The sequence below is a fragment of the Falco biarmicus genome, chromosome 18 (genome assembly GCF_023638135.1).
Source record: "Falco biarmicus isolate bFalBia1 chromosome 18, bFalBia1.pri, whole genome shotgun sequence".
Classification (NCBI taxonomy): domain Eukaryota; kingdom Metazoa; phylum Chordata; class Aves; order Falconiformes; family Falconidae; genus Falco; species Falco biarmicus.
The window spans coordinates 1,064,400-1,076,788 of NC_079305.1; the positions used below are offsets into that span (position 1 = coordinate 1,064,400).

The 12,389-nt window shown below is 52.3% G+C and overlaps 2 protein-coding genes across 7 annotated transcripts; both read left to right on the forward strand.

The window, feature by feature from the left end:
- The first annotated feature begins 16 nt into the window (after positions 1–16).
- On the forward strand, positions 17–3,062 carry PCNA (proliferating cell nuclear antigen). The gene is made up of 6 exons (XM_056362911.1): positions 17–298; positions 1,056–1,153; positions 1,572–1,639; positions 1,820–2,014; positions 2,271–2,394; positions 2,530–3,062. The coding sequence occupies exons 1-6, from the start codon at positions 78–80 to the stop codon at positions 2,610–2,612; spliced, it is 789 nt and encodes a 262-aa protein (XP_056218886.1). The 5' UTR covers positions 17–77; the 3' UTR covers positions 2,613–3,062.
- A 2,358-nt stretch (positions 3,063–5,420) lies between these two features.
- TMEM230 (transmembrane protein 230) lies at positions 5,421–10,815 on the forward strand. 6 transcript variants are annotated; one of them, XM_056362918.1, is made up of 5 exons: positions 5,421–5,534; positions 7,780–7,907; positions 8,315–8,437; positions 9,196–9,371; positions 10,505–10,815. In XM_056362918.1, exons 2-4 carry the CDS (start codon positions 7,809–7,811, stop codon positions 9,334–9,336), a joined length of 363 nt encoding a protein of 120 aa, XP_056218893.1. In that variant the 5' UTR covers positions 5,421–5,534; positions 7,780–7,808; the 3' UTR covers positions 9,337–9,371; positions 10,505–10,815. The 6 variants fall into 6 exon arrangements, with proteins under 6 accessions (XP_056218893.1, XP_056218891.1, XP_056218892.1 ...); XM_056362916.1 differs by lacking the exon at positions 10,505–10,815 and adding an exon at positions 9,740–10,288; XM_056362917.1 differs by lacking the exon at positions 10,505–10,815 and adding an exon at positions 9,784–10,288.
- The last annotated feature ends 1,574 nt before the right edge of the window (positions 10,816–12,389 follow it).

Sequence of the window (12,389 nt, forward strand, 5' to 3'; positions counted from 1 at the left end):
AAAAGGGGCAGCTGCCCGGCGGTGGGCCGCTTGTTGCGTTGCCGGGTGTGCGTGGTTCCGCAGGGGCAGCCGCCAGGATGTTCGAGGCGCGGCTGGTGCAGGGCTCGGTGCTGAAGCGGGTGCTGGAGGCCCTCAAGGACCTCATCACCGAGGCCTGCTGGGACCTGGGCTCGGGCGGCATCAGCCTGCAGAGCATGGACTCCTCGCACGTCTCCCTAGTGCAGCTCACGCTGCGCTCCGAGGGCTTCGACACTTACCGCTGCGACCGCAACATCGCCATGGGCGTCAACCTCTCCAGGTACGGGGAGCGGCGGCCGCGCCTCCCCCCCCCCCGGGCGCTGGGACGGGGCTGAGGCGGCTGGCCCGGGCTGCGGGGAGCGGGGGAGGGGCGAGGGGGCGGCTGTGCCCGGGCCGTACCCGCGGAGCGGCTCCTGGGGTGGGCAGGGGTCGGTCGGACACCCCCCCACGGCCCTTCCCCCATTCTCCTCAGCGCTCTCGCGCCATTTTTCGCGGCGCGCGCGGGGCCCGCCGTGCCGTGACGTCACTACCGGCGCGCGGCGCGCCATGGCGGGAAATCTTGGCGGGGAGCGGGGGAGGCTGAACTGGGGAAAGGGACGTTGGAGGCGTTGTGGGGCTGGGGGAGGGGGTGCTGGGGGGAGCTGGGGAGGGATGTGGGGCGGGTTGGGGGAGGGGTTGTTGGAGGGAGCTGGGGAGTGAGGGCTGGGGTGACACTTGAGGGGGTGGGGAAGCAGGGGGGCTGGGTTTGGGGCTTGGGAGGGGTGTGGGGCTGGCTGGGGGAGGGGGTGTTGGAGGGGTTATGGGACTGGGGAAGGGGGTCTTGGAGCGGGCTGGGGAGTGAGCTCCTGGTACTGGGAACTTGAGGGAGGCTGGGGAAGGGGGGCTGGGGAGGGGTATGGGGCTGGGGAAGGGGATCTTGGAGGGCACTGGCCGCTGCTGCCATGTAGCCTGGCTTTCACACTGTAGTAGGCCATGGGTGCGGGTTCTGCTCTGTCCCCTGGTAATCCTGCGAGTAACCTGTCTCCCCTCCCCCCCAGCATGTCCAAAATACTGAAATGTGCTGGAAACGAGGACATCATAACGCTCCGGGCGGAGGACAATGCAGACACGTTGGCTCTAGTGTTTGAAGCACCAAGTGAGTGTTAGATTTCGGAAGTAAATTGGTAGCAGGATATTTTTAGGTAGGCTTCATAAACCACAGAGATGCAAGGGGGGGCTGTAAATACTTCTGAAACAGGAGGGGTCACCTGGTAAACTCTTGAAACAGTCTGGAGATGTAAACTTAGAAACTTGACCCATACTCCTTATAAGAGACAGACAGTTCTTCAGGCCACAAACAGATGCCCTTGGGTTCCTGTCCTCTTGCAGCCTACAAAAGGCTGTTGGGGTCACTTTTGGTGTTGGGGTCACTTTTGGACTGCTAGCTCTGATTAAACAAGGTGGGTCTTACTGGCATGATCAGTGTGGTTTTACTTGGGAGGAGGGCGCAGAAGTTAAATTCAGGATGATAACTTCTAAGAAACACCTGGTGAAACTGTGGTTTGTTCCTTTAGATCAGGAAAAGGTTTCTGATTATGAGATGAAGCTAATGGATCTCGACGTGGAGCAGCTTGGAATTCCAGTAAGTAGCGGTGCAAATGACTGATTACACCCTGTCTTAAAGTGGGTGTTTTTCCATGTCAAACTCCATCAGACTTGGCGTTTGAGCTTGTAACACAACTGCCTTTGGAAAGACTGAAGGAACTCAAGTGTAGCGATTACATTTCTTGGTACAAGTTTAATTGTGGCACTTCCTTTGCAGGAACAAGAGTATAGTTGCGTAGTGAAAATGCCGTCTGCTGAATTCGCACGCATCTGTAGAGATCTCAGCCACATTGGCGATGCGGTTGTCATCTCCTGTGCGAAAGATGGTGTGAAATTTTCAGCCAGTGGAGAGCTGGGCAATGGAAACATCAAGCTGTCACAGACCAGTAACGTGGATAAAGAGGAAGAAGCTGTAAGTTGATTGTTACTGTGGTGCCTTCGATGTTGAGGTTTCTGCAAACACTGCTCGTTCTATGACCTGCTGGGGGATTGGATCGTACATTTCTCTGGTTTATACCAGGCCCTTGTCCCTGGGGCCCGCAGGTGGTGCTGAGCAGGCCAGGGTGGGGAGCAGCACTGACTGCCCTTGCTTTAGGTGTCGGAATTATTTGAGGGAGCTGGCTGCGGCTGGCGCTTGCTAAGCTCTGACCTGGCTGCCGGTGTTCTAGGTTGCAATAGAGATGAACGAGCCAGTCCAGTTGACCTTTGCTCTGAGGTACTTGAACTTTTTTACCAAAGCCACTCCCCTGTCCCCGACAGTCACACTCAGCATGTCCGCAGATGTTCCTCTTGGTGAGTACAAGCAGCTCTACTGAAAAATCTTGTAGCATGCTGCCGCCTTCCAACTACTTTAACAACTCTTGACTGAAGGGTGTTTATTAAAAACCTTCTGAATATCGGGCTTTTTTTTTTTTTCTTTTTCCCTAGTTGTGGAGTACAAGATTGCTGATATGGGACACTTAAAATACTACCTGGCTCCAAAGATCGAAGACCAACAAGAAGGCTCTTAATTGGAGCAGGACTGAGGGGTGGAGCTGGTCAGCTCTTCCAGAGGACAGCTGGTTTGGCGGAGAAGGAGGTGGCGGCGTTAGCAGTTTCAGTGCTGTGGAGCATCACATCAGCACAGTTAGGCATGTCGTGTAGATATCTTTGTAAATATTTTTCAACTTCCTCTTTTGCTATACTGGTGTCACTGGAAGAAGGAAATCTTGGTTTTTCTCGTATTCCTGTACTTCCAATCACCTCTTAGGTGCTGTCTGAAGGTGAAGTATCTTACCTCTTCCAGCTGGTGTTAGGGAAGGGGTGCGATATTTAACTTGAGTGCAGACCCATTTCCCATAGAGTTCTGTAGCTGCCTAGGGTTGCTGTTCAGTTATGCTGTGAGTTTTAGACCTTCACTTAGTTTTGCAGCTGGTATTCTAACTGAATCTTTGAAAATGGAAATAAAGAATGTAATTTCATGGGGTTTATCATCTTTAAACGTGGGTGGAGGAATCGATGCTTTCTTAGACTACGCTAACGTAGCCTAGCTCCTGTTTTGAAAGGTGCTGCCATGGGCAAACTTGTGCTTTTTTTTTGTGCTGGAGTTACCAGCAGCTGCTCTGATGGTTCAGACAGGTGAAATGGAGAGGTGTGGTTATTGTTTCTGTAACTAATCAGCCCTTAATGCTCTTTCCTTTAAGCAGAGGAGGTTTGTGAAACAGGTTTTATTTAAAATGCACGAGGTTCAGCAGGTGCCAGAGACTGTTCGGTAGCTGCTGCTCTGCCTCTCAGTGAAGGCTGAGGGTGCAGGCCCACGCTGCGGCTCCGTTCCTTGGTCTGATGGTGCCGTGCAAGCCCTGCCTGGGTTTCATTCTCCTCCTCTGCAGACCTGTGCACGCTGTGTTCATCGCTGTGTTCATCGGCTGCCTCTGCCCTGTGCCTCTCAAGCGTGGTGCACTCGGCCGTGCCACCAGCCGCTCCTCTCTTAACCGAGGGTCTTTGTCATCACATTCGTATTTACTGTTGATGAAAACGGTAAAGGTTTACAGCATGTTTCACCCTGAAGGTTTGATCATGAAAAGTAGGATTTGAAAACAGTTTTGGGCAGCTGTGGGGTTTTTTTCTTTGCTTCTCGTACTGCTCAGAGTCAGCCGTAACCCTGTACCCTCTGTCTGGAGCCAGAGTGACCCCGCTTTGTCCCCAGCAGTAAAACAGCAAGAAGCACCTGGGGGGGTGGGTTTTTGGCTGCAAAAAAGCTGGGACCTGAAACCCGATGGATGCAGCCGAAGAGTTTCACAAGGTGGCAGTGCTGATTGAGGAACAAATCCTGCTGTGTCAGAATGACGTGGCCACCATCCACAGAGCCAGCCCCGAGCTCTGGGACAGGGGTTCTCGGTGCCCCTGACCTTGACTTTTCGTTGGTGGTCGCGCTGCTGTATTAGAGTTTAGCCTGCGGTTTGCTGCTGCTGTGATGCAGGTGGCTCCTTGTGTGGTTCTCTGCTCCTGTATCGTCTCATGTCTCCAGTGCACACCCCCTTTATTCCCTTCTACTTGCTGAATCATTCAGTACCTTTAAAAAAAAAAAAAATAATAATCTCCAAAGCAAGGTCTTCAGCTGCCCTAAAGCTTTCCAGCAATCCCAGAGTTACAGCCCCCAGCAGTAGCAGGTACCTCAAATAACCAGGATGGGTTTTCCCCTCCCGGTGTGATGCTCCTCAGTGCCGGATCAGACATTCACGATGTTGAAATGGGGATTTATCCTGGGTTTCAATAACGTGCATCAGGCTGGGCTGGTGCCGGAAGCAAATTCTTGGTTTGTTTTGGTGCAGCCTCCTGCTGCGGGGGGAGCCATCAGGCTTGGTGCTACTCTACTCATAAACATGGCCAAAAAAAAAAAAAAGTATAGTTTAATTGGTTATTTTTACAGCTGTAATGAGCCGGTGGTGTCGCATCTTTTAAGAAAATTTCCTTTACCATTAGTATTTACACGCTGGGTGTTCTGACTCATGCGCTGGGCTTTCTGGATAAAGCCTTAAAGAAGCTGAATGTTTACGTTGCTATTGCCATACCCAAATAATCAAAATAAAGAGAATCCCTTTTAAAAACAAAACACTAAAAAGGGCAAGAACAAAAAAAAAAAAGAGCTGAGGAGGCTTAGTGAGTGCTGGATGTGTTTCTCCATGTTTGAGGTAGTAAGCTTTTGAAGTTTAAATGTTTAGACTTTCTTACCAAGGAGAAAAGAAAGGAAGGGGGGGTGGGGGGGGAGGGAAGGAAGAATTCTTTGAAACTTCAGGAGATCAGGCTTTACAGGCTCTAAATCCAGGGGGTTTTATTAATTTACTTCAGGAGATGAAGCTTTTGGGGCTCTAAATATTTTATTAACTTGGAGGAGCCATGGCAATTCCTGCAGCTCCCTGCTCTGGCGCGGCTGGTGGAGGTCGGTCCCCACCTGTTTTACCTGATGGGTTTATGTTGTTCCAGGTGCTACAAATAATTCTCTGGCTGTGGCAGGTCCCGTACCCGGCCCTGACGGAGGGCTGTGCTGCATCTGCCCGTTTAATCGCATCCGGATCCTCTAGAAAATCAGCTTTATTTTAAAGTCTGTGTAGGAGTGACGTGTGCGAGCGTGCCCGTTTCCTAAACCCTCTACAAACACAGCCCTGGCGTGACACGGAGCAGCTCTGGCACGGCGCGTCGCGTGTGACGGGGGCCCGGGAGAGCGGGACGGGGGCCCTGCCGCCCTCCCCAGGGACACCCCAGTTCCAGCTGCGGGTCCGGAGCGGGCGGCGGGGGCAGCCCCGTGGAGCGGAGCCGGGCCGGCGGCAGCTGCCGTGACCTGGAAGGACATTGCTGTCATCCAGAATAAACTTCCTGGGTGGTTCCGCGGCCGCGGCGCAGGAGCGGAGCGGGGCGGTGCTGGCAGCGATGGGCCTGGGCGGCGCGAGCAGGCGGTAACGGTAACGGCAGCGGCCTCGGCGTGTCCGTACCGGGGCCGGGCAGCGGGAGCGCGGCCTGCGCCGTGGGGGAGGCGGGGGTCGGGCCTGCTGGGGGCTTCCTGGCCGCCAGCGCAGAAACCGGTTTGGGTCTGGGGTGCAGCGGGGTGAGGGCTGAGCTGGCCAAAGGGCGAGGAATGGCCTCCCCCCCCCCCCCTTCCTGGGGGAGGGGGAGCAGATGGTGTCGGGCTGATTCGGGGGGTAAACGGGATTTTGGGCTGAGGGGCCGTAAACAGCGACGAGCTCCCCGCTGAGCCTGCGCTCTGTGTCCCCCCTTCCCCCCCCACCTGTCCCCGCACGCTGCCGGCTTCCCACTGTGCTTCAAACGTGGCCGTCGCGCAGCGTGTTTTAAACGGGCAGGACAAGCACGATTCGCCGTTTATCCACCCCTCGCAGCTTGTTTCTCACCCTGAGCCCACGGGGAGGGTGAAGCTCGGTGGGCTCAAACTGGCCCTTAACCGTGAGGGCTGAGAGTATTTTTTTTTTTTTTTTTTTTTTTTTTTTGCATTTGCCCTTAACAGCCTCTTTCTTGTTGGTAAGCAAGGTGAGGGCAAGGGCAGATCATCAGTTTATGCAAATGTAAATGGGAAATAATTCCTAGGAAGCCACTAGGAATGGCCGGGTAAATAGTGGGACCGGCAGTAACAAGTCCCACAAGTGCTCAAGAGTAAAATTGGGCCCGAATCAGAAAATCTGGACGCGTTTCTGATGTGCTGATTTCTTTTGGCTGCTTCACGTCTACCCCCTGGACACGCAGGAGGCCTTGGGGGTGTTGGGGTACGGGAAACGATGTGTGAGGAGCAGAGGAGGCGAGCGTGCCCACCCTGGAGGTGGGCGATAGATTTCGGGTATGCCTGGGGCTGGAAATGATTTGTCTGTGCTTGGGGTTTTGCTGCAAAAGAAAAAAAAAAAAAGCAGAAAGTTCAAGCTAAAGGGACATCTGTGTTGGGGTTTAAGATCAGAGGGTGTTGGGGGTTTATAGAAGTTAAATTTCCTGCAAGAGGAACAAACCCGATGTCGCGGGAGCGTGCTGGCAGTTAGCGAGAGGGAGACAAAGGATTTCCGTGGAAACTAAATATTTTAAGGAGATGCTATTACCTTAGATGCGAAATAGCGTTACGGAAAAAGCGTCTTTGTCCCTTCCTGTTGGAACAGTTGGGATAGATGCATTTTTGTTTTCTTTATTCCATACTTCCTCAGGAAATAAAAAAAAAAAGCTGTGGAAGCTGGGAAGCGTGGGAAGCCTGTTTTCCACCTGGCTGCGGGGCGGCAGCGCAGGCTGATGGCGGTGGGCGAGTGGCACCCAGCGCCTGGGTCCCGCTGCGAGGAGGGGTCCCAGCCCGTGCAGTGGCTCTGCAGCGAGGCGGCGGGGGGGGGCTGGCAGGCCAGAGCTCGGCTTGGGCCCCGCAGCAGCCAGCTGGCTCTGCCCCCTGCCCGGGGCTGCGCTGCTGGCAGCAGAACCGCAGGAGCTGGCTGCGGCGTGGGGCAATGGCAGGGTCCGGCTGTGGCGTAAGGAAATGCAGCTCGGCCCAGGGCGCTGCCTCCCTCGCAGCCAGGCAGGCGAGTGACCTCTGCTTCTAGCTCCTTGCTGCTCGTTTGGTTACCTCATCCACTAACCACCCCATCCCCTTGTCGTGCTCCCTCTGAGTCACGACTCGAGCTGTCTCGGGAATGACAGCTCCTTTTCATTCCACTTTACGGTGGTTTGCTCTACTTCCCCACCCCACCCACCCCCCAAAAAAAAACCCCATGGATCTCTTGCAAAATATCCGGCTGGTTGAGAGAAGCTGCTTTGTTTACTTCTGGTTTGGGTTTATTTGCTCGTGTCCCCAATTTAGAAATAGCTGGGCCTCAGACATTTCCCTGCTGGAATTGCGATCTCCTTGCGCAACGAGAGCTGGTTTATACATCGTGCATGATTCTGGAATTTCTGTCTTGTTTTAAAGACAAGTTCTCTCTTAGTTTGATTTTGTTTTCCAATGTTGGCAAACCCTGTTGCAGCTATATTCAGGGTTTTGTACTTCAGGCTTAAATACAAGGGTTTGTTTGAAAAGGTTTCATTTGTGAAAAAGAACAACGATGCCATTTGGTTAGCGCGGGCCTGAGACTTTCGTTTCTCTTGAGACACTTGTTCCGTCTCTCCCAGCCTCTGTCGCACAGTGTGCTCCGATTATCTTATTTTCCTGTTCTTTTTGTTCCCCAGGTTCTAGCTGATGCCCAGGCTTCCTTGTAATGATGCCATCACGTACAAACCTGACTGCTGGGATTCCCAGTAGCAAAGTCAAATATTCCAAGCTTGCCAGCACTGACGATGGATATATTGACCTGCAGGTAAAAAGCGGGGAAGGAAACCTCTTTCTGCTGCTGCTCTGACTGTGTAACCTGCTAGGAAAAGCTGCTGTAGCGCTGTGTGTGCGCAGGAGGCTGCTTTTTTGTTCACCTCCAGGGTACAAAGCTGTGAGCCACCACTTCAGCCCTTCTCCAGAAACGGTTTTTTGGAGGGAGGAGAAAATGAGAGCGGATCTGGAAGCAGTGGGTTAAAGGCTGGCTCAGAGAGCGGGGTCTGGGCAGGATTCCTCACGGAAGGGCCATCGCAGAGCCCTGCAGCGGAGCTGCTGCAGCAGTTTTGTCCCGTGTCATCTCTGCTGGCTGTGGGACTCGCAGCTCTGCCGTGGCGGGAGGGGAGCTGTGCTGCGTTAAGCTGTTTAATATTGGGTCGGGGCTTTTTTTCCATCCAGTTCAAGAAGAGCCCACCAAAAATCCCCTACAAGGCAATTGCACTGGCTGTTGTGCTCTTCATGATCGGGACCTTCCTCATTATCATCGGAGCCCTCCTCCTGGCGGGATACATCAGCAAAGGTGTAAGTTGTTCGATTACATTTCTGTGACGAGTTCCGCATTGGCCGACAGCCCCGTTTCTCCAGCAGCTGAGCCCTCTGGTGTCTTCAGCTGCCGCTCTGCAGCACGGTCGTAGCTGAACTGGAGATCGGCCGGGGAGCGCCGAGTTCCCCTGGCCTCCCTGGGGTACGGTTTCGTTTTAACACGATGTCCCTGCTGAGGTCAGCTTGCTGTCCTGGAAAAACTTCACGCTGGGATCGTCGCTCTTCCTAGCAAAGACCGGCTGGTGACTTGGGTAGGAGATCCCAGGCCGTGGTACAGGACACGGCACCGCTGCTCTCATCGCTGTGTTTGCGACCCATTGGAAGGGAATCTGTTTTTCACAGCTTGGCCTGGTGCCCCTCCACGGCGCGCTCCTCCTCTTACCTTGCGCCGTATGGAATTGTTTTACGGTTGGCGGCTGCCGCTTATCAGGGCGGGCACAGCAGCGTTTCGGCTGTATCAGAAGCAGCCAGGCACAGCCAGGAGAGCTGGTGCTCAGCCAAGCGCACAGCACCCGGCCGGGGGCTGGCACTGCCCTTCCATTGTTGGCGTCCGAAGGGGATGTTGAGGGTTTCCTGTAGCGAGGAGGGAGAGCTCAGCCTGAAGAAAATTCTGATGGAAGATGAATTTTTGTTTTGGCAGCTAGCCAGGCCTTGGGGATGAGTAGAGACAGGACTTAAGGAACGTGAAAGACACCCCCTCCCCAACCTCACTGCTCTTGCCCCTCTCTCCCCCGCAGGGAGCGGACCGTGCCATCCCCGTGCTCATCATTGGGATCCTTGTGTTTCTCCCAGGCTTCTACCACCTGCGCATCGCGTACTACGCTTCCAAAGGCTACCGGGGCTATTCCTACGACGATATCCCAGATTTTGATGATTGAACAATGTATTTAATCGCGTTATAATTAGATTGGCGGTAAGAGCTGTTAGTTACCCTGGCTATCAGAGGGGGCCTGTAAGATAAGTATTATTGGTCACAAGATGCGAGTTCCCAGTTTTGAGGTGTGGCGGGTTTTTCACTTGGTGGGGGCTCGAACACAGAGTTGACCCGAAGGGTTGCAACACAAGGTGGGAAAAAACATGATTTATGGTATTTTGACTCTTTTGGTTACCTAATGTTGGTTGCTTATAAAAAAAGTTCCTCTTGGGCAAGGCAGTTCTAGCAATTTTCCAAAAATAGATGAGCCGGTTGCAACATCAAAGATACTTGTTTTTTGTAACTTTTTATAGAGTTTATTTTTGTTTTCGGTGACGTTGTGGTTATCAGTGGGTTTACCTTTGCAGACAGACACCATAGTTAAATTCTCCTTTGGCTTTCTGCTCATCAGCAATGCTTCCAATCTTCTTGTCCTGTGCTTGTCTGGAGTAACGGCAGTCGGATGGGCACGAGAGGGGAGGAAGCTGCACTTGCGTGAAAGGATTTACACATCGTGCATTTGCTACACAACTCCTCCTGTCAGACTGACCAACCTTACTTACTTGGCAAACACGCTCTTCCGAAGCAAGCTTTTCCCCATGCTGCTGTTACTGTTAATTTTGGCAAAACCAGCTTATCCTTTAACAGGGCTGTTGTTGGATTTTGCTTATTATTTTAAACAAACCAAATGGATGCGGGGAGAAGCGTTGGAATCCGGACCAGGACCCAAGTGTCCAAATACCAAAACTCTTGGTTTTGACTAGTGTGGATATTGGAGACACTTGAATTCCACTGTATTTATGTATATTTGGAATCATTTTGTGCTTGTCTAAATAATATGCTGTGCATAACTCCCTAGAACGGTAAAAAGAAAATTTCTGTATAGTTTGTACTGAATAAACCCCGTTTGTATTGTTTTGCTAGCTTCAGTGATATGTTATTCAGGGAAACCAAACTGGCAGCTCTTGTTTTATGCAAAGTAAAAACAGTCTTGACTCCTGAAGTGGGAATGAACTCGGCATCCTGGAGGGCAAGTATGCGGCGAGTAGTGATGCAAGTACGTGTATTTAGTATGAATAAACTTCACTATAGTCTGTGTACAAGTCATAAGCTTGTCTTTTTCACATTTGTAGGTCTCAGTGTGTGCTAAAAACAGTTCTGGGCCCCCAGATTAAGGCTTTAGCTGAATCTGCTGTTGCCCACTGCTTCCAGTTGCTAATGCAGTCACTGCAATTAGGCCGTGCTGAGCCAGCAGCTTTGCGACAGCCCCATCTGCTCTCCAGGACCCTTGGCTCGCTTAGGGCAGAGGACCTTGCTGTAGGACCCTCCCCGTGGCAGCAATCCAGACTGCCCTGGGTGCGGCAGGAGAATGTGCTGCTTCGGGAGGTCGGGACTCGCTTTCTGAGCCTCACATGCAGTCCTTATTAAATGTGCAAAGACCTCAGGCTTCTAATTGGGGTTTTTTTTTCAGGGCCCAGACATACAGTTCCTTTTGTTGGGCAGTGTAACGGGGCAGTGTCAGTTTGCAGGCTGGTACTGATACTCCAGAATTCAGGCGTGTGCCTCATGTGGACTGAAAATTTTCGGAAGGAATAGGGGCAGGTGTCGGTGTTAGTGCAGGGTAGGTCTGTGGAGCTGTTGAGATGAGAACAGTGCTGGATGAACGCCTTGCTCTGAAAGTATTCTTCAGATTGCCTTTTTTCCTCCTCCAAACCCAAAGCCTGAGCCAAGATCTCTTTGTAAGCTACGTCTCTTCCCACGTTTGACTTCATTGCCTTGTGTGTGCCCCGGTGTTGCACTCTGGTTGAATTCAGGATCTCCCTTTCCATCTCTGAAGGCATCATCTATGCACGTTCTCTGCCACTCTGCTGCGTCACGCCGGCCCCGGCCCCGCTGGCCCCTGGGCTGACGGCAGCCCGGCTTCCCAGATGCTGTCCCGTCCCGCTTGGCAGCAGCTGAAATGTGTCAGTTAAAGCTGGGTCTGGCCAGGAGAGTGGCTGCTGACGCAGAACATGAATCAGCCTCTACTAGGGGATAAGAATGTGGGTTTGTTTGGGTTTTGGGGAAGGGGAGAGGAAATGAAAGGGATGTTTAGACAGAAAAAGTAAAGGGGGAGGGAGAAGATGCTTTTGAGTGGGGCTGATAAGATGCCAAAAGATGGCAAGCCTGGGTCAGCTAAGAAAGAAAAACGTAGGGGATGGGAGAAGAACATGCTGACATTTCTGGAGGAAAGGCAATTTCTTTTTTATTTGACAGAAGCGAAGTTCTCAGGCAGCACAGTGTATAAATAACAGTCCCTGCCCTAGCGCTCGCAGGGCTGTCTGCGTGAGGGATGGCCACAGGGAAACAGTCCTCTCGACAGCGATTGTTTTATATCTGATCTGGGAAAAAGGAGACATTTTGGGGAAAGAAAAAAGGTATGCTGACGACTGGAAAAATGTAGATACAGACGACTTCATTCTTTGACGTATTGCATTACAAGCATAGTTTTCCTCCAGAGTCTAAGTCTCTAGATGTTAAAATGTCTGTTAATTGTCTAGCTCTAGTGTAGCTAATAGCCAGGGTTCAATTCTCTCTTGTAAAATAGCGTGAGTTCACATTTGTTTCAAGAGATTGGCAAATTTTACTGTAAATATTTTGTTTCTCCGAGCCCAGTTTGTACCTTAACAGTGGTGCTCCCTGATACTGGGTTGAGTGTCATCGGTGCTGTCAGTCCTTTCACTTGTTAAAACATTGTACAAGGATGAAGCTCTCCTCCCAATGGGGCCGTTGTTTCAGTGCTGATACAATAGGATCTTTTTAATTTTCCCCCCACTCCCGCCACGCTGTGGACCTGCACGTGTGATTTTCATGGCTGGCTCGGCTCCTTCGCTGCCTTGCCCGAACTCCCTGAGCTGTATCCTTCCCTTGACCCCGGGTGCTGGATGCTGCTGCCAAACCCCACGGTTAATGGCTCTGCTCCGCAGTTCCCCTTCTGTGAAGTCAGGGCTGTTGTGGGTTTGGGGAGAACTGACTGAC